Source organism: Pempheris klunzingeri, chromosome 3 (assembly GCF_042242105.1).
Source record: "Pempheris klunzingeri isolate RE-2024b chromosome 3, fPemKlu1.hap1, whole genome shotgun sequence".
Lineage (NCBI taxonomy): Eukaryota > Metazoa > Chordata > Actinopteri > Acropomatiformes > Pempheridae > Pempheris > Pempheris klunzingeri.
Window position 1 is genome coordinate 6,124,575 of NC_092014.1, and position 21,405 is coordinate 6,145,979.

General features: G+C 42.6%; 1 protein-coding gene across 1 annotated transcript; it reads right to left on the reverse strand.

Moving 5' to 3' along the window:
• Window positions 1-118: 118 nt before the first annotated feature.
• LOC139199120 (protein tweety homolog 3-like) lies at window positions 119-20,516 on the reverse strand. Its single transcript, XM_070828135.1, has 14 exons — window positions 20,391-20,516; window positions 13,876-14,072; window positions 9,469-9,580; window positions 9,146-9,366; window positions 8,586-8,681; window positions 8,358-8,430; window positions 8,147-8,222; window positions 6,742-6,797; window positions 6,480-6,572; window positions 6,178-6,270; window positions 5,951-6,087; window positions 3,781-3,954; window positions 2,100-2,175; window positions 119-505 (listed from the first exon to the last, which is right to left on the reverse strand). The coding sequence occupies exons 1-14, from the start codon at window positions 20,514-20,516 to the stop codon at window positions 371-373; spliced, it is 1,665 nt and encodes a 554-aa protein (XP_070684236.1). The 3' UTR covers window positions 119-370.
• Window positions 20,517-21,405: the final 889 nt, after the last annotated feature.

Genomic DNA, 21,405 nt, shown 5'->3' on the forward strand with positions numbered 1-21,405 from the left:
TGATCCAGCACAGCAGCGGTGGTAGAGCGAGCAGCTCGTGGTGTGTGTCCGTTAACAGAGGAGTAGAAATTGTGATCTTCTGAGATGGGCCTTTAAATTTTTGTTGAACTGTGGGTGAGAAGTGGAAGGTGGTCTTCAAAGTGCTATTCTTTGCTGAGGTGCTTGGTTGATGAGTCCTGGCGTGCTGCGTTGTTTCTGGTGAACCGGTCGGTGTTGGTGAAATTCAGTGGACCTTGACAAACTGGGGTCCTGTTGGTGCTTTAAAAGCTCAGCTCTGGTTGAGCTCTGGTGAGTGCTGAGTTGGACCTTGGTATTGGCTGTGAAAACTGGATTCAGGCAGTACTGGGGTGGACTGGTGCGGCTATGGTCTCTAGTGGACTGAAGACTGTGGTCGGGCAGTGGGGTGAGGCCGGCTAGCCGGGTCCAGTTGGTCATTGGGTACGGAGCGTCGGTTCTGGTCCGGTCGGTTGGTGGCCAGGTACTTTGCCCTCATACTGGAGGTGTACTGAAGAGATGGAGGACAGCGAGGGAGAAAAAGGAGGAGGGGGTGTGGAGAAAGAGTGATAGATAGGAAAGAAGACAACCAGAGGGAGAAAGTGGGAAACAATTAGAAGCGGGAGGGAGGACAGAAACAGGAGAAAAAAGAGACAACAAGACAAATAGAGGAAAACATGTATGGATTATGATCAAGTCTAAGTAACAATGAAGAAAAAATGAGCAATGTAGAAGCAATCTCAGTTAAATAATGCAAATTAGACCAGGAAATGTGGATAGATAGATAGATAGATAGATAGATAGATAGATAGATAGATAGATAGATAGATAGATAGATAGATAGATAGATAGATAGATAGATAGATAGATAGATAGATAGATGATATGTGAGGCAAACAAACACACACAGGTACAGCAGAAATACTTTGACCAGTCATTTGGACAGCCGGGGTTTCATTACAACAGTCATTCATCATATAACAGCTGATTAGGTCTGGATGATGTTATTGTACATTAGCAGATGTGGTCCATTTTGTCAGTGGTTTGGAGTTAGTGCTCTAGTTCTGATGTAGTAGGTTAGCCTGGTATGAGTTAGTGGTCTCTTGTGAGAGGCTAGGTAGTTACTGTCGGAGGTCTCTGGTTTCCACATCACTGCAGACACTGATGACAGGTGAGCTCTCTTGGCACAGGACGGCGTCGCGGACGACAGCCCTGCCTAAGAGTGATGAATCGTGGCCATTTTGGTGACTGCTACAGTTCAACAGTGGAGGTGGGACACATGTGCTCCTGTGACTGTTTAATGGTGAAGGGTGAGGGGGCACAGAAACAGAGGACACATACACCTCGACAAGAGAATGCACACATAGACACACTGTGGGAACAGGGGGGGAGCAGGAACTTTTAGAGGTTTGGGCTCGAGTTTACTCAGGGGCAGAATTGTTAAAAAATTTGAGCTTCATTGCAGGACACGGCCAGGTGACATGGAGCAAGGAATGTATCCTAAAAAGTGTTCAGAAGTGATACCGTTGATTAAATTTTGTCAATCCACGGTATTGTAGCCCCAAAAATATACAGTTGATACTGCATGTAAAAACATCAACAACTACAGGCCCAGCAGCACCTTATCAAAGCCACTCCTCACATGGCAATGACAGCCACAGTGAAACCAACCAGACTTTTTACATCAGAAATAGAGGACAACTTTGTGTCTAACATGACCCAAACAATTACACTTATCAAAAGAGACAAGCCTCTCTTTTGATGCAAGTGCAAATCCTACCACCAACAGGCTTCTTTTCAAACGTCCAGTTATCCCAGGCTGCCAAAATGACCTTCATACAGGCGATCCATGATCACGGTCTAGTCTGAGCACAGAGTACACTTGTAGTGGTGTAGGGATAGGGGACAACCTTCCAATATCCACACTAGCATGCTATAAAAACATCAGGCATCAGTAGATCTATCAGCGCCGTGCTTCCTTCATGTCATTCTAAAATTTTAAAATGTCATCTCTGTGGGTTCTGTGGTTTTGGAAATTTCCCAGCTGCACTGTGGGTATTGGAAGATAGTGGAGGGAGAGTGTGTTCTAGAAAGTGTGCACTTACAGAGGGTGGAGGGGACTCCCTGCCAATCAGGGGGGTGTTCTCACACCGAGGGTTCTGAAAGTTTGCGTTCTGGCTCCTGCATTATAGAATAAGAGGTTACTGCATGTGGTCACCCTGCCACTGGTGCTCAGTTCTGCTCATGATTCACTGTCACTCTCACTGACAAATGGCCTCAGTAATAATTACAAGTCTGGGACTTAAGCTTGGTGGTTTCCGTTTTTTAAACACCTCTGCCACAGTCCAACATAGTTAATGTTCTTTCTTAAAGCACAAAAGACAAACATTTAGTCTCACAATGCGACACTGGCTCAGTAAAATAGTACTTTTATCAGTGTGTGGACACACACTGGCCTTTCTAAACACCTTTCTAAAAAGTATATATTTGTATTTTGCAGAGCAGCATTTTCAACTATTAAAGACTTTATGATAAAATATTCATTTATTAAGCATAAAACGTCCCTTGCAAGCATAATTTAATATGAAGCCACATAAGAGCTATGTCTTTGATCTCTGGTAGTGTAAGTGATCACAGTCACCTACAAACCTTTGGTAGATATTATTATTATTATTATAAATGTCTGAAAAAGTGAAGGAACACGGTTCCACTTACAGTATGAATGCAAAGATATATAATATGGATGGGAGAACACCATAAGTACCTGAAACACTCCAGCACAAGTTTTTAAACTTGTCAAATGTATTTTTACCCAGGTGGCTTGATAAAAACAACACACATTAATCATTGTTCAGGATTTAAAGCTTTAAAGTTTCAGCTTAAAATAAGATCTAAGATCTTTATACTTGAAGGACAAGTACAAGGTTTGCTCTGGTTTGGTCCATTAACTATAAGAATTATTTTCCAAAGCACAGGTCTGCTGTAAATAGCTGATTCCCTATGATTATGTGAATCTGGTCCTTTGGCAGCTGGTAGTCTTAGCGCTGGCTGCTGACTCTGGTTCTTGAATGTCAGATTCCACCAGCATGACAAGGTAAAATATGGAGAGAGATTAAATCCCTAATAAAACTCAGTTTTATGGTTTGGCAAATAGTCATCAGTACTGCTAAGGCTTGTTAATGTTCAAAACATGAAAGACGTTCAAAAGAGTCAAATTGTCACATGACTTTCAGAATACACTACTGTCTATTTTCTTATTTCAAGCTGCAGAGTTTCAGTTCTTTCCTTAGCAGCAAATAACACATGGCACTTGATTACAGCTAAAGTAGCAGCAGGCAGTGGCAGACTAGAGATGCATATGCTTATTGTTTTTTGTTGTATTCAGAGCAAGCAGTCCTGTGGCAAACTTGTAGCAAGCTGGGTGAAATTATTAACTTGTGCTATGACGAGTGCAAATCTGAATTCTTTTTTCGTTGGGTTTTTAACAACATTGTGGAATGAAACAGGCAAGGCTGGCTGATACAGCAGGCAGCCATTTTTCAATCAGTATCATAGGGAGAGCTAGAGAAGAGTTCTAACTCACTGAGTGACAAATATTACTGACAGTGTGTAACAAAGGACATGCGAGCCATACGTAGCTAAAAACTAGCTATTCTAACTTATGGTGTCGCAGGCAGTGAGCGTTGCTAAGCTGCTAGTCTGGGTCACGGGGGCAAGCATCAGCTACCTAAGGCAGGCAGTGTATTGATCCTGCTAGCCTCTAGCTAGCGGTGGGTGCTAACTCACATGTATTCAGTGACGGGGGCATTGCTGACAGTGTGGGCTGTAGCGGGCAGGCTAGCTTCGCTACCGTAGCTGGAGCCACAGCTGTAGAGACTGGGCATGTGAACGCGGTACAGGTTATCGTGCACACCGCCCCGTGAGGCACCCGACTCGTCCTCTCCGTCTTCCTCATCCGTCCTTCAATTGGTCAGGGTAAGGGCAGGGCACGAGAGGGCATGATGGATAGGAGGGGGAAAGGTAGAGGGGAGGGAGATCCGAGAGAGACAACATAGTGTAAACAAGTGGTTGAAGAGGAGGTTAGGAGAGGGGAAGGTGTATTTGTACTATGTAGAGTCCCCTGATACAAAAGACTGGGCAAGGCCATGCCTTCAGCCCCAAAGCAGCTGAACAAGAAGAGAAGGAATATGGGCAGCATTCATCTACAAAACAGATCCACTACAAGCACAGTGGGGTCTGAAATATTATTAAAAAGCCCTGAGTGGACACATGAAGCTGTATTTTGTTGCTGTGTGAAGTTACATATTATTGAACATAGTAGACTCTTCGATATTCTCAAAGTTCTCTAAATACGTAGAAACATGCAGTCATTTTCTTCATGCAGCCATCCTTTATTGACATACAGGATTCTGTCCTGTTATTTACTGTCCATTTCAAATTGTCCAAACAGAATCAAAATACAAAAATCCATTTCCTTTAAAGTACTTCATGCATCACTGAGTGCTCCATGAAACTTAAAGCAAAACATCAGGAAAAAAGGAGATAATATGGCTGGATTGGGCAAACCATTTTCAGACATAAAATGGTCAAAAATGTAAAACGGCCAGCAACGTAACAGAATGAGGCATCAAATAATATATGTGCTGATTTGGAAGTTGGATCTCTGGCTACAGAAATGTACTGGCTTCTACAATGTATGGGTCAACCACAAAATACATGTACATGTGCATATGCAGACCCTATTATTGAGACAAATTTCTTTCTTCGTTTTTTGGGAGGTTTATACCAGCTGTCAGCATGCTAGCAAAGTCCCATAAGGCTGGTAATGTTTCAAAGAAGTACAGAGGGAGGGAGCTGTGTGAGGAACATTTTAGCAGGGCCCTACGTTAACAAAGACAAAAGGCACACAAGAAGTTGCTGCATTGACTGGCCACCAGATGGAGGTGTTTCGCTCCGGCAACCCAAAAAGAGCTACGCCGTGCAGCCCATCAAACATACTCAGCAGTTGCAGCTCAGTCAGCCTAATAAGCGACCAACCCTATGAGCAATTACTCTTGCTAAATTCTGGGATATTATGGATTATTGTTTAATACCTGCTGGGCCATACTTTAGCATTGCTGGTAATTCACACCCAACAAACAAGCGTAAAACACCACTATTTTGGCACAGATGTGTTTCATAATTCAGATCGTTCACCAGGGTGAAACCCATCACTGCATGAATCGTCTAGAGCTCTTTGCACTGATTTTTACCAAATAGTTATTTTGTTGTTTGAATGGATGCTTGAACGGGCCGTTTATCGGACCATAGGGTCATTTACTTTCCTCAATATCCACCATCATTCGCTGAAGCCCAAAGCATTTCCAAATCAGGACAGGGAGAGAGGAGGAAGGGACGGAACAGAAGGAGGAATTGGGGCACAGAAAAAAAAACGTGGTGATACACAATCTAACACAACACCGATGCTCCAAGTCCACAGCGGAGAAAAGAAAATGAGAGATATGTACAAACATAGAAACAAACAATCAGCCAGACTGGCAGCGCTAAAGGCAAACAATAAGAAAAACAACACTTGCAGAGAAAACTGGATGGATGCAAAGACAGGCAGGAAGAGGAACAGAAGGATACAACAGCTCAGGAGGCAAATACACTTAAAGAATGACATGCATGGGCACTGAGTAGATTCCGGATGGGTCTTTCCACTGTTTTCAGGTCATAGGATGAATTTAGTTAGATAATTCAGAAGTTAGAACTAGTAACGTGTTAGCTGTTAGTGTACAAATTAACTAAAGATTAAGGTTTAAGAATGTAAAAGCTTGTGACAGTCTTGTGTGTGCTTGTGAGAAAGACAGTGTGTCTATTTGTGTGTGTGTGTGTGTGTGTGTGTGTGTGTGTGTGTGTGTGTGTGTCTGTGTGTGTCTGTGTGTGTCTGTGTGTGTGTGTGTGTGGGTGTTACCTCTTGCCAGGCCAGGTATGTGGTACACTGCACACAATGGAGGAGAACATCAGAGCAGTGACAAAGGAGAAGAGGACCAGGTAGATGAGACCTTCCACCCCGTCATAACACAGCCCGGTCAATGCCTGAACGTAGTCCTACATGGAGAGAAGGAAGAGAGGAGTTAGGTGTTAAGAAAGTAGTGGATTTGAGGACTTCTCTCTGACACAACACGGAAAGTGACTCACCATGTGTAGGCTGCGACAGTCGACCAGAGCGGTCAGCTGGTGAAGACCAACCTCAGTGGAATTCAGCACAGACTGGATTTGCTCGAGACTCCCCTGCACACACAAAAGTGAAGGTTACACATGCTTGCTCAAATATAGATTTCCACCTTCGTGTACATCCACGCACACACACACACACCAGATAAACACGTGTCTGCTGCCGCTTTTGTAACTGCCACTTTCATCACGCTCCCACTCGTGCAAATCCACTCATCCGCGAAAATAAAAGACCCACAGATCATTGCACATACAAGTACACAAACCTTGGTGTTGGCATAATCACGTGTTGCTGATCTCAGTAGCTCTGCCACATCATCCTGCATCTCCACCAATGCTTTGTGACTCCCTGACAGCCTCTACAAAACATAAAGACACCAGAGACACAAACACACACACAAATCCATCTTTTGGTTATTTGATAGCTTTGCATGTTTAAGACAATAGATTACCTGAAATGAAGGAAGCAAAGAGAAAATTGTTTCTACAAAAATCAAAAGATGAACTCCAACAATAGGGTGAAGTTACCTGCTGGAAGGGGTTAATTTGGCCAGAGTTGCACCTCAGGTAATACTGCAGGATATCTGGGAACGTGCCAATAAATACATATCAATACAATAATCATGCATAGATTTTAAATGCAGTTCAATGAAAGAAAGACACACACTGTAATTGCATGTATTAAGACTTTCTAAGCCCAGTATCTCTCTATGGAGCTATATTAGCGATACTACTCAGGCATAATTGTGTGTGTGTGTGTGTGTGTGCCATGTATTACTTATATTGTGAGGACATAAATCTGTCTACGCAGTTACATTGTAGGGACTTGCCCTCCTTTTGGGGAAAAAATGCTTATCAACTTATCATAATGTACATCATTAAATCTTAGGGTGAAGATTTGATTTAAGGTGAAAGTTAGGTTAAGGTTACAGAAAGGTTTAGATTTCTCCAGGAAATGAATGTAAGTCAATGTAATGTCCTCTGAAGTGATGGAAACCTGACTGTGTGTGTCTGTGTGTAGGTGTGTGAGTGTGAGTGTGTGTGTTACAGAGGCAACATCTGTGCCCTACAGAGCGGAAACAACTGACAGACAACAGAACTCATTAGACGAGTGCAAAGAGGAAAGTGAGGGAGGGAGAGGAAGATATGGAGCAACTGAGATGTAAAGAGGCATATAAAAGGATGAAGGGAGAGAACAAATCAGATAATGATCCTGAGTGAAAAAGCAAAAATGTGCTCTGAATATCTTTTTTTGCATCTGGGACCAGGCAGGAGGAGGAGCGAGCGGGGAGTGTGCAGGACTGTTGATGCATTGCAGTCAGCAGAGAGAGAGAGTAAGAGCTTTTAGATACCAGAGTGTCAGTCAAACACAATCCCCTTGGATACACACTCACACACACACACACACAGACAGATGCACACGCTTGTCTCTTAAAATAGAAGCAACATGTCAGGGTGAGATTCAACTGTCAGTGTGGAAACTTTAGTCTGTTCAAGATGTTTCCGCTTATTTGTCAACCTACAGTATCTGCCGATGAGCAGTCCATTGACCTATCATCTCTTAGTCCTTCCTACTTCTATTTCCAGCTTTATAATTAGTACTACTAATCACACATTATAAAATGTATTGTCTTTCTACAGCAGTAGAGAGCCTAAGTCATCCTAAGATGTCATAAATGTGAGCAGCTGTGAAATGGGAAATGTTCACAGAATCATCGCTTCTTTTCTTATGAAATACTGGACAATTAACTATTTGAGAGGGATAAATCAGTCTTTGGTGCTGCTCATACCCTGTGAGAAGGGTTTGCAGGTAGAAAGTGTTTTGTTTTTAAGATTCATGAGCATAAAAGGTTTGAAAACACTGTTTTCTTGCATGAAAATCTATAAAATGGCTGCTATCAGTTCCTTGGTTCTGTATCTTCCCTGTGCATACCTTGATTAATGACAGCATTTTCCTTGGTTACTCTGGTGATGTAGGTGTCCGGGGACACGCAGAAGTCGCTGGCTGACTGTAAGAGGGTAAGCACACATGACACATCAGGCTACAGTTGCGGCCACGATGAAGACACTCGCTCGAGCTGTGGGAAAAGATTACATCATTGCAGAGCCAGAGAGCTCTGCGATGTTGCCATGGCTACACTTACAGCAGCGACAGCCAGTTCCAGGCCAAGAGACCCCCAGCTGATTATCAGAGTCAAAACCCCCAGCAGACACACTCTAGAGGACAAAAAAATACATATTTTTTCAGCCAAGAGTCAGCTTACCAAGTTGACATGCATCACACAGTTTTAACAGGCACAGATTCAGAGTCTGGAGAGGATTTGACTCGTCTAATAGAAGCTCCGTTTGGAGTATGATGTGAAGCAACGTACCCGATCAGAGTGCCTCTAGAGTTGCGAATCAGGCCAAAGAGCACCAGAAGACAAATGAGTACATCAAACAGCAGCAGGCCAAGGTACCCCAGCCACCTGTAAGTATATGAATTTAACACAGTGTTTCATGCAAATATCTGATCTTCCACAACAAAGCACAGGGTTGGAGTCTTTTACGACTGAGCTGATTAATCCTTTAAGATACACCATGCAGGGCATTTCACATATACCAGGGATGCAATCACATCACTTTTGTTAAATGTTTTAAACTCAGAATCACAAGATCATAAAGCATAAAGTGGCCATTAGTTTAATCACTATTTAAACAGTTTCAGTAATGATGCTATGGTTGGTTGCTTTATGGCCGGGCCGTAGTGGCTGATTTTAATGGTTTTATCTCCAGCCATTTCAAAAGTAATATTTACCAAGACCACGGTATAATACTGGAATGTAAAAACATCATACACTAACATTGCTGATTCCATCTGAACAGATCAGTTTTCATTTTGATCCAGAAAACCCTTTTGCATTACAAACACGTACCATTACTTGTTACTGACCTGTAAAAATCAAAAGCCTCCGTCTTGCGGGCCAAGTCCTCCAGGGAAATGTCAGTGTTGGACCAGAAGGGAACATCCACCATCAGCCTCACCAGCTCGTCCAGCTGTCCTTGCAGCTTTTGGACGATGGACACGTAGTCTGTCTGCTCCTGGAAGGCTGTCTCCAACTGGACCAAGTTCTCCTCCACAGTCTGGTTTAAGGCTAGGGCACTGTCAGATACCTGGGCATTTACAGGAGAGAAAAATTAGCCAACCAATAGAAACATTTCTTACTGTTTTTTGGATGGTGAGGAAAAAGCGTAACTATACAGCAGGTAACTCACCAGTTTTTCCACCCCTGATACAGTGCGGTTGGCATGACGGAGGGAGTACGCCAAACGATTGGCTCCATCACTCGACTCTCCATTTCCATAGAACCCTACAGCAATGCCAGCGCTGGGAGGCAGAACAGGAAGAGCCAAGTGTTAACATGATGACTAATTCAACCATCAGATGGCATCAAATTAATCGATACGGACAAATCAGTTTGATAACAGCTTTTTATTCTGTTTTCACACACAACAAAACCACAGCAAAGACAGTTAAGCTATTAAGTGCAGTTCCTCTATTAACCAGCAGCAGGCAGCGCTGAGCTCTGTGTCTTCCTGCTTTGGTGTCACCCTCCTGCCTAGGGCAAGCACAGGACTACCAGAATGATTCATACACACACACACACACACACACACACAGAGTCTACACAATAATTGGGTCACCAGACCGCACATAATATGATCCTTCTGCAGCTCTGCATCCACATTCACACTTGACACATGCTACAATATCTGAGGTTCCTGGCCCTTTTCTTCCAAACCCTAGTGCTCTTTAACCACGCTCACACCACAACTAACCCCTCACCCACCCACCCACCCCATCACCACCACCACCTCTCCCAAAGAAATCTCCTTCACGCTCTCTATTCCATCACATCTAACACCCACCATGCTCTTATTTTCTCACTCCCCCTGTAAACCTCTTGTTGCCCCCTCCTTTCTCTTTGTGTACTGTATGTGCGCATGTGCGTATGACTGCACTCTTTGTATTGATGATGTCTCTGTCTGCACACTAACACCAGACAGATTTGTAGAGGGAAATTTATTGCCATTGTTAAGGCAATTCATTCTAGCCCATTAGACTTTGAGTGGCCCCATGTTACCGCAGGTTTACACACACACACGCCATTGTGAAGGTGTGTGTGTTTCAGGGCTTTACGATGGACTTTATGTGTTGATGTGACATAAAACAGGCTTGACAAGAGGAGCAGAATAAAGATGAACACAAACATGGAGGGCCACTAATATGCTTTGTATGTTGATGTGAATATCTGCTCTTTTATGAGCCCATTCCCCCACCCATCCATCTTCCCACCATCTTACTCTATCCTCCATGTCATCCCAGTTTTAACACTAAATCATTTCCCTCCACTTCTGTTTAATCATCCTCATCTTCTCTCCTACCACCCATTTCCTCTCCCACTCCTTTCTCTCTCCAGTTCCCTTCCTCCGTCCTATTCTCCGTCCTCCTCTCGCCAATAAGTTTTATCTCACTGGTTTAATACACGTTGCTCGTTTCAGGGGCTTTCATGACTACATCACCCGACAGCTTAGGATATGAGACAGAAAGGGGGGTTGGCGTGAGTTCAAACGTCCAAAAAGTTCAAACACCAAAAAAGTCAGAAAAGTGACAGTAAACACTGGCCAGCTTAGCTCTGACGAAAAAAGCTCAAATAGGAAAACACATGTACATTACTAAGACATCTTTTTTCCTTTGAGAAACAGCATTGAGTTCCGAATGATGCTAACTCAGAGAAATGGAGGGCTGCTTTAGTCTCTTCTTCAGTCCCTTCTCAGATGAAATGGACTGACATCATTAACCCTGAAGACTCATTGCGGTACCTAAATGGGCGCACCCAAATGCACCCAGCTGGAGCTCAGTAGATGAGACCATAAATGTTGTATTCAGTCAAAACTGGGTCCATGATGTTTTCAAGTCGGCCCAAACTGATTCACCAGAGTGCAAAATAAATGCATCCAATTAGTGGTGTAGCCAAATCAAAGTGCATCCTGAATACACATACATACAGACATCTAAGCCCACTACTGACTAGAAAAACAGAGAGAAACTATAAGAGAAGAGGGGCATGCTCTACTCTTATATTGCTGTTATTTTTTGGGTTGCACAAATCCGCCCATACTGACTTTAATTAGCATGTTGGGTATCAGCCATTTCATAACCAATCAACATTAAAGACATACTTTAATTTTCATGAAATCTAAAACCAGTGTGGCTGCTATTCAGTGCACTTACATTCTGTAATAACCTCTCTGTTTAATAGCTTTGATCATTACTGGCATTCCCATGCTTGATTTATATTCCCCACTTAAACCACCAGTAACCACGGGTATCTCCAAATCAACCAAAAATCTCAAGAATTATAACTCTAATTGGTTTCTTTGTCAGTGTAATAATAAGGTCCGGTGTGAGAGCTGTCCGCTACATCCATTCAGACTAAGCCAGCCTCTGACTCTGTGTCAGTTCTTAGTGCAACAGCCTCCCTGGCCTCATGTCACCTTACGTAACAATGATTGCACCTAGTTCCAAGCAGGGTGGTACATAGTTTTTAAATCTAGGGAAAAGTGAGCACTGGTATCGGACGAGCACTATGCGCTGTAAGATACTCTAAGCTGAGGTAGCGGTAAGGTAATAATTCTGCTCAGAAAATAGATTGGCCATCACAAGTCTCCACAGTCTAAGGTGACATTTTAAAATGATTTGTTTGCCGCAAGATATTCAGTTTATTCTTAAGGAGCTTGAACCAGCAAATGTTTCGGATTTTCTTCTTGATAATTGGTTTTAAAAATGAGCTGATGAAATATTTGATGACATTTTTTTTTTGATCTAAACTATTAACTAAACTATCTAGACTATCTAAACTATTAGACTCATCCTTTTAGAAGCACATAGCACAATAACAACCTAATGCTTCTTCTATCTAAAAACACTCCACACAAATGGTGGAAGTCCACATGTGGTTGGTGGTGTGCCAAAAATAAAATATGATGTCATGTTAAATTGTCGACAAACAAATCACATGAGCACGCATGCACAGACACACACACAGACACACACACACACACACACACACACAGATCCATATCAAATATTCAATAAGAAATATTATAGCTGATCATAAAATATTAAAACCTGCAAAAAACACTCTTCAGCACTGAGTCACGCGAACACACACACACACACACGCAGACATAGCTCCCCTGACTGTATAATTCATTTCTCGTCTCTGCATCAAATCTGCTTCTGTCTCCATGGCAACCTTTCTAGGCCAGGGAGAAGACCGAATAGAAAGAAATAATAAATAATGGAGGGGGACTAACAGAGAAGAAGAAAAGGGGAGGAGAGGGAGAAAATGTCTGGAGAGGGGAAGTACTGTACAGAGAGTAAATGAAAGAGGGCTAGTTCGTATATTTGTGTGTGCGTTTGTGTGCCAAGAGGAGCAGAGTCCAAACAGCCCCAGTATCTGTGGTTGAAATGCACTCTACCCTGCTGTTGGGTCACTTGGGTGAAAGATCCCAGAGTGTGCACACAACCTTCAGTCACACAAACACAAACAGTGCGTAACCACCTGGCTGCTTCACAGTTACACCACAGGCTTTCTGTTGCTTAAACAAGACACAGTGGACTGAATGTAGGTAGACTGACAGCCAGAATGTACAGCTGGCTTGCAGGAAGTGAGAAAAGCAAGTCATGTTTTTTGCTTGATTGCCATACATCTTTGACATTATCCAACTGATTTTAAAGGGTTTCCTCAGACTGCCTTGTCTCTACTTCTGTTTATCATCCCTTCTTCTCTCCAAAGTCACCTCAGAGCATATTAACTTTTTACTGAAATAAAAATATAAGGCAGACCAGTTATTTTTCCATTCAAATTCAACATTACATTCAATTTTATATCATGGCATTTGATTGCTGTTTCCACACTAGGATTTGTACTTTGCTTTTCAAGAATTAACTTGGATGTGGGACGCTATAATCCACCTTTACGGTACGGTCTTTTTAACAGCTGCTGTGGTGATAGAGACAGAGGTGATGTGCAACAATGGCCTCTGTCTCAACTCAGCATGCATCAGTGAAATTACTGCTTTATCTGCAGCAGGAGAGGCACAAGCAGGTCATGCAAGCAAGACCGTTTCAATCAGCCTTTATGGCCTCTTCTCTTTTTAGACATGTCAGCTTTTCTCAGCCACTTTTTTGGCATACTGAAATACTTTTTGTGTGGAACATGTGGAAGGAAATTTTTTAAAAAATGTCAGTACTGTGAGTGCACATAATGTTACTATAGGTAACTATGTCACTCAAACAAAGTGTCTATCTTGTGCAGCTTCAGTGATGTGGTCTTCATAACTGTACAACAATGGGCTGTATGATACAGAGTCAGCAAATCAGTGCCAATCCTCCCCTATCCATCCCCAGAGAAAAGTTAGAGTCTCCACTTAAGGCTTCAGGTCAATTCCTTTAATTGGAGGGAATTATCAAATAGATTAACCTTTACTCACTCAAGTGTTCTTGATAAAACAAATCCTATCCCCTGAGGACGCAGGAGAAAAGAGCCTTTTCGAATACATACGACTTTACTATAAGTGTATAGAGATGTTACTCTTATGGGGATAACCTCTCACCTGCAGACGAGCGTGGCAATGATGACGCACCAGGCAGTGCAGCAGCAGTCAGCGCTGGGCTGCTGGGAGTGTGAATGGGAGTGCGACGAGTCGTCACTCTTGCGTCGCCGGCAGCAAAGCCAGAATGAGTAGAAGAGGAGGAAGATGAGGTCCAGGCCCAGACACAGCAAGGCCACGGCGCCGAGCAGCAAAACGGACTGCAGAAAAGAGGGATAGAGGAGAAAAAAAACTATTGGTGGCCACAAGAAATGTATGGTTTCATAACACAGTTTCTGTAATAACTTTTAATTTGAGCTTGATTCATTCAGGACACAAATGTATCGTGTATGATAGAATCCCAGTCCTTATCACAGAGAAGAGGACAATTTGGGAAATGGGTTGAAAATACAGGAAGCAAATGAGCTGATATGAGCAGAAACCAGATACAAAGACAGACCACATGATTTAGTTCTTCCTGTGTAGACAGAGGCACACAGACACAAAAACTGTGCTCCTCTCTCCAGCTATGTCAGACCTAGAAAATAGTGGCTGTTAAATGGCTGTTTGATGGATACCATGAAAAACACATTTGCACACCATCAAACACGCACACCTCCATGGAGTGAGTGGAAGAGTTGTCTGCTGCTGTTGGGAGCTGTGTGCGCTAGAGACCCACCACACAGATCACACACCCTCTAAAAGCTTTGAAGTGTAAAAGAAGGAAGGGGAGGTGGGGGCAGACAGAAGGAGAAGTGACGGGGGGGTGAATTTGGAACAAAAAAAAAAGAGAGACAAGCTGGAGACAGAAAGGGAAGAAGATGTGAAAAAAAGATGACTGAACACTAAAAAGAGAGAAAAGGATAAAAACAGAGATGAGGGCTGTTACAACAATTTGCCTGAAACTGATGACATCTTTTTTTTAATCACACACACACACACACGCACACAAACACACACACACACACTCCAGTGTTAGTTTTTCTTTCCCCTCTGGGGCTGTCTGGAAAAGTCATTGTACTGCAGGACCATGGAGAGACAAAGGCACGTTTCTGGAAAACCAAAATCTCCACCTGCTAAACTACTTACAATAGACAAAGGACCTCTGCCACAGTTCTGCTCGCTCAGAAACACCAACAATGTGACTCTGGGTACTCCTCCATGGATGATAAGAAAATCTGACTCCACCTCTAACATCTTCACAGACTTCCTGGCTTCCAAGAATGCTAAACTGCTGGTTTTAGTGCTGACCTCAATTTTTCCTCACTACCAGGCAGCAATTTCCTAACAGCAATTTGTGCAACTCTACTGTTTAACCATATGTTTTGTATGCGCATCTATGTCCCAAAAATTGACATAATATTCAACAATGTATTGAATATTATATTTTTTGTTTCTTAAAACATATCTGGAATGCGAGCATGGCAATGTTCAGCATTATATTCTGAGATATTGGTTCCCAACTTGCAGGTATGAGCACCCCAAAAGGGTTGCAAGATGATTAACAGGAGAGGAAAACAAGAAAAGAAAACATGTTTTTGCAACGCAAAATCATTTCGATTTTTTTATCATTCACAAACACAGCTGACCCACATTACCATCCCAAGTGGTTTGCCTCCAGCATGGCTAAAACATAAACACTGCCTTCTCTATTAAGAATAATTTGGGATTGTCAATGAAAAATGTAATTATCTCAAATATGGTGTCTTATCCCTGTGGACTGATTCGGCATGCTGTTTTTCCAAGGAAATTCCCAAACTTCAGAGCGATCACAGAAATAACAGTTTAAACTAACCAGCCACGCTGGAGATGATAATATTGTCAGTAGCTTGTCTTTGAAGACTTAAAACTCCTTTCACATCGGAAAACAATGCAGCCAAATAAGGTCAGCATTTCCAAATAAAGTGAAAAACCCGACCAGCAAAGGGCACTGTAGCACATCTGGAGGGCTACAACCATTCCAGCCAGGCCAGTGGGACAATAGAGCGCTACAATAGATAGGATATAACATGCTATATAATAGTATGTGACCTGTGACATCAGAGGGGAGAGACGAGAGCAAATTTTCAAGCAGAGATCCAAACCACAACCCTGAGTCTCTGCTGAGGCATCAGTGTATTTCTATTGCCTGAGGTCTCTAATTACAAGCCTACAGCAGGGAGATATGAATTACAAGCCTTAAAATGAACTACATAATATTCACACTGCTCATGTGGTGGTGGCAATCATACTTTAAACACTAAAAAGTGATTGTGGCTCTATCTTGTTAATTACAATTTGAGTTACAACTTAATCAGAAAGGAACAGCATTCATGCCCTGTTTTTATGTCAGTACTCTCTCATGGTAAAGCAGCGCTGAGAGAGGGGAAATCAGTTGATTGCTTTTTCCCAGACTGCTTTTCTCCAACAGGTTAAAGAAGATGAGCGGCGGATGGGAGAGGAGGGGGAGATAAGCTCTGTAGATTCCTGGTCTCTGGTATTATCCTATGTTATTATCTGTAGGCTTAGCGCTACAGACGTTGTGCTATGGTAAAGACCCACTGTGGTCCACTAATGCATTGTTTGATCTCTTGTGCCTTTAAAATTAACGTTAGGGCTTAAACCATACAGAGTACGATGCATTAGGTTTTGCACAAAGAGAATGAAACCTCAAGCTATATACAATGGGTGTTTCCATGACATCCATCCATCATAAATTGCGCTACAAGAACAATAAAGGGGTGACACAGACACAGTGATTTGGAGGAATGTGACAAGTTGGAGAAAGTGTGTTATTTTCATTAGCTGAAACAATTAGTCCATCAATAAGGCAACAGAAAACTAACAGGCAACTATTCTGTGGTCATATATGACATTAAATAATAAAACATTAAATATTTTTGGGTTAAAATAAACAACATAACGTTTAACCTTTTGGGACCTTGGGCTTTGGGAAGTTAACATCTGCATTTAACCCCTATTTTCTCACTATTTGATTTGATTTTATGAGGAAAAAGATTACTATTGAGAAAATAATGCACCACTTAATCAGTAATAAAAATAATTGTTAGTTGTAGCCATATAAAACTGTTCATTAATTAATTTTCGCACTATTCAAGTAAATCGAGTAAACCAAGGTGATCTATTCAAAAATCACTCAAAAAGAACTCAAGTTAATGTGACAAAACAAAGGAAAGCAGGGAATGCTTACACTTGAGAAGCTGAATGCCATTTTCACATGACAAATGATTTTAACGATACATTGTCATAAGAAATTGTCTGCGACTTAATATGAAACAACAGCAGCCGATCCAGGACTGTTGATGTGAGGAATATGGGCTTAATGTTAAACTTATAATCTGACTGAGGACCAAGTCTCTGCAGCCACTTCACTCTGCTCCCAATGTGTATGATGGCCGCTAGATTAACGGGCTGACAAACCATCAGAGCGGGTTAAGCGTGGATCAATTAGCTACTAATAAGCATGGTGAGCCTGGCTGTCTGTGCATGCATAGATGTGTGTGTGTGTGTGTGTGTGTGTCTGCACTAGTGGAGATCGGCTTGCAGGCTGGAGGAGGGGCTGAATGTTAAACACCCGGGCACAGCGATCTACTTTCAATCTGTCCATTTAAGTGTGTGTGTGTGCACGCCTGTGAGTGTGTGCGTGTGTGTTTGAGCTGACAGGATCAATCACTTCCACCTCAGTGAGTTGTCCTTGCACTCTCCCTGCCAGTGTGTTACTCTGTAGCCAGGCCATGCCTACTATTGTCTCAACTTTGTTCCGGAGGCGCTGACTGACCTCAAGCTCATGCTAATATTCACCTGCACGACTCGCTCAAAGAGAAATACTAGGTGTTTTAATCATTTATCACAAAAAAACCCCACTCTAGAGCAGCATCTTTTGCCTTTGATCTACTTTTATCCTTTTCAAAATGCTATGAGATAATGTCTTCCACTGTGCAAACTGTAGCATATTATTCAAAATACCAATTACAGACTTACTTTCCACAGCTGGGAATATATGTGTGTGTTATTACAGGTCACATGATTCCTCTGTAATGTTCTGCAGCTGTTAAACTGTGGCTGGTAGCTGACTCTGCGATTCTACCATAATACAAACACACACACACACACACACACACACACATACACACACAGATAGACACACAAGCTATTCCAATGGCTTGCAGAACCTCTGGATAAGAGCTCCTATTTCAGCTCTTTGGGGGAAAAAAAATAAAATAGTTTTCTTGCAGAGAGCCACAGAGTCAGCATCCCCAATAAAGTCAAAGTCATCAGAGACCAACTGCCCCTCTGAATGAATGCTTAACATCTAGTTTGTTTAGCAGACAAAAACTTCTGCATAGAAGTACATGAGTGAGTGAGAGACACTGTGTGAGAAGAAAGTTTTGAGCAGCTTCAGAGCTCAAACGCTGAATACAAATGAACCTGTGCCAAAATACATCAGAAAGAAAAACACTACACAGAGGAATCTCTCTCTATTGTGTGGGAGAGTGTGAGAGTGTGTGTGTTGTGCTGTGGTGACGGACTCAGCGCACTAAAGGACACTGTGTAGGACCTTGTTTGTATGTGTGTGTGTGTGTGTGTGTTTGTGCGTTTCTCAGCTGGATGAGTGGTTGCATGAAAGCCTTTGAGACAGATATACTGAGCCAATCTAAAGACGGGCCTCAGTGAAAGAGTGAAAGAAAGAAAGAGAGCATTCTTTCACAACAGACTACAGCCCTCCCCTTCCCACTCTCTCCCCCCCTTCCCTCCCTCCCTCCCTCCCCCAATCCAATTCAACCTCCTTCTTCTTGTTCTTCTCACCCTCGATCCCTCCCTCTCCCTCCCCCCGTCTAGCCAGAATTAATGATTTCACCCTGAATAGAACCCCTATATTCTCTCACTCACACACACACACACACACACACACACAACCCCTGAGGGAGATCTGTGACCTCACCTCAACAAACAACACTAAGTGCTAAATACGCACTGACACAGAAAGGGAATTCGCTGTATGTGACATATATACATACAGCACAGTATGCACAATTACTGCACATAAAAATAACATACAAACATATGATCATAGTGCAGAATGCTCAGTGACATAGAAACAGCCCCATCTGCTAAAATATGTCAGGATGTAATTAGTCTAAAAAGCGGGTCCTTAAAATTCCAGTGGTCACACACACTGACACACACACACACAAAGGCCCTTAGTTAAACATTGAATAGCTTGCAGGAAGTGGCTATTTGGCAGTTTAGAAGCACCACCCATGGCTCATCGTGCCTTCTCTCTCTCTCTCCTCTCGCCTCCAATCAGTCTCTTTTTATCTTTCTCACTCCTCCTCCTCTCTCCCTGTTTCTCTCTCTCCGGTCCCCCATCTCCCTCCCTTGTTCATGGCCGTGGGTGCCTTCCCACGCTCAGCTCTTGAACTTGCACGCCCTCCCTCCTCTTCCCTTACATGTCAGCAAACTACATTGAGGGGTGACTGCAGCGCATGAAATGTGGGATTCTAAGCGATGCGTCTTGGCTTTATGTAGGTTTCCGAGGCTGTGTTTTCTGGTGCAGAGACCTGAAAGTCACCTTGTTTGAGGATTCAAATGAAATGCAGCAAAACTGGGCCAAAGCCCCTCTTTGAGATCGAGCTGCTCTCTAAAGCAGCACTGCCGACTCAGTCAGTGTTTTATCACAGAGCGACTGCAATTAGTTATATACTTTTAACTAATTCTGCTTGTTTTTCTATCAGGGTTCTTTTTCCGAACAATCAATTAGTGAAAATGTCCATTTTAAGTTCCAATAACCCAAAATGTTTTTGTCCAACCATCAGTCCAGAGCCCAAAGGTATTAAATTAAAATGGCATTCAAGCAGAAAATCCTGAAATTCGAGCAACTGGAACCAGAAAATGCATTTTGGCTTTATAAATGACCTACACTTTCAGTAGATTATCAGAATTGCTGCAAATCATTTTTTTCTTCCATTGACTCAACCATTGGTTCCCACACCTTTTGTTTCGTGACCTTTGAAGAACAAGGCAAGCAAGGCCTCCTCACTACCTCTCATCACCTCATATATGTAGGAGCTGCAGGCAGTTTATCCAAAGAGTGGCATTCCCTTCTCAGGTTGCATGAATAATGTCAAAAAAAGGACAATTTTGTGTCTTTTTCTTGTCTAGCTTGCTGTTAATCTTGATATTCCTCAGATTTACACTGCAACCGCTGGAGGTCCCTAAGTTGGGAACCACCTGACTAATCAATAAATCACCCAATAGTTTCTACACTACATTTATCCATAACAATGACAGAGCAGGTGGGGGGTCCATGTCTTGATTCACACACACACACACACACACATATACGTAGCAATGATCGATGCAGGGAAGGAGCCCACAACTCTGTGGTTGCAGGACAGCCTCAGTCACCACTTGGCTAGTCTGCTGTGAAATTACAGTGTGGGCAAGTGGCAGGAGGTGGGATGATAAGGTGATGCTGCATGATGAAGGGGATGATGAATTCTGAGTGGGAGGTAATTATTCTACCGTACTTGTCTTACCTTCTGGTACTCAGAGTCCTCCGGTCTGAAGTCACTGCTCACAAGCTGGAATTCGATGTTGAAATGAGGCAGCCGGTGAAGCAGATTCACCCACCAAGGCGGAGAGTAATTCACCACGGCCGCCATCCTGATCCAGCTACCTGCCGGCTGTCACTTCACTCTCTAACCCGATTCCTCACACGGACACTGTAGGGAAATTCACAATTGTAGTGGTTTAACAGGGCACAATTCACACCACCTGTCATGACAGGCAGATGTCACTTCACCGAACAGATTTAGCAAGATGAAGGTTCACTGTCTGCAATCCTTACTGCAATCCTTGTTGATGCTGTTTACAACCAAATCTCCCAAACCTGCTTCTATCAACTGGATCATCATTATTATAAGGCAAATGTGATGAGTTATCAGTGCTAAGTCATTACCAAAGGTGGGACAAACATGCCAATAACATCAACATGCCAATATTTTGCACACACTCTGTTGCCATTAGTTAAGGGTGCACTTGCACAAAGTGTTTTTTTCAGTTTATTTGCATCGATTTAAGAGATTTAAATTGTGAAACACAGGATTATCTATTCTTCACTATTCTATTGCATGTCTTTGCCTATCAATTACCTGTCCACGTTGCTGTGTGTGGTTAAAACACTGCAATATGACATGTTACTTCTTGTTAATTTTCTTAAAAACTCTATAAAACTGGACATTTTGCATAATAAATTGGATAAATATGATTATTTTTGCCTGTTTTCCACCACAGTGTGTTGTGGATTACTGACATGTAATAAGTGGATGTATCACGAAAACAGTGGTTTTAATGTTAGTGTTGTAAAACAGCTCACCAGCCTCTATAATCACCAACAACCCGTTTAGTGTAGCTTAGAGGGAGAATTAGTCCTAAAATGTCATTTTAAACAGCCCATTATGAGCCAAAATTAAACCTGAAGGCGCCATACTGTATTTGGATGTACTGTACATGAAGTATAGCAGGACAATAGCATGGCTGACAGCTACCTCG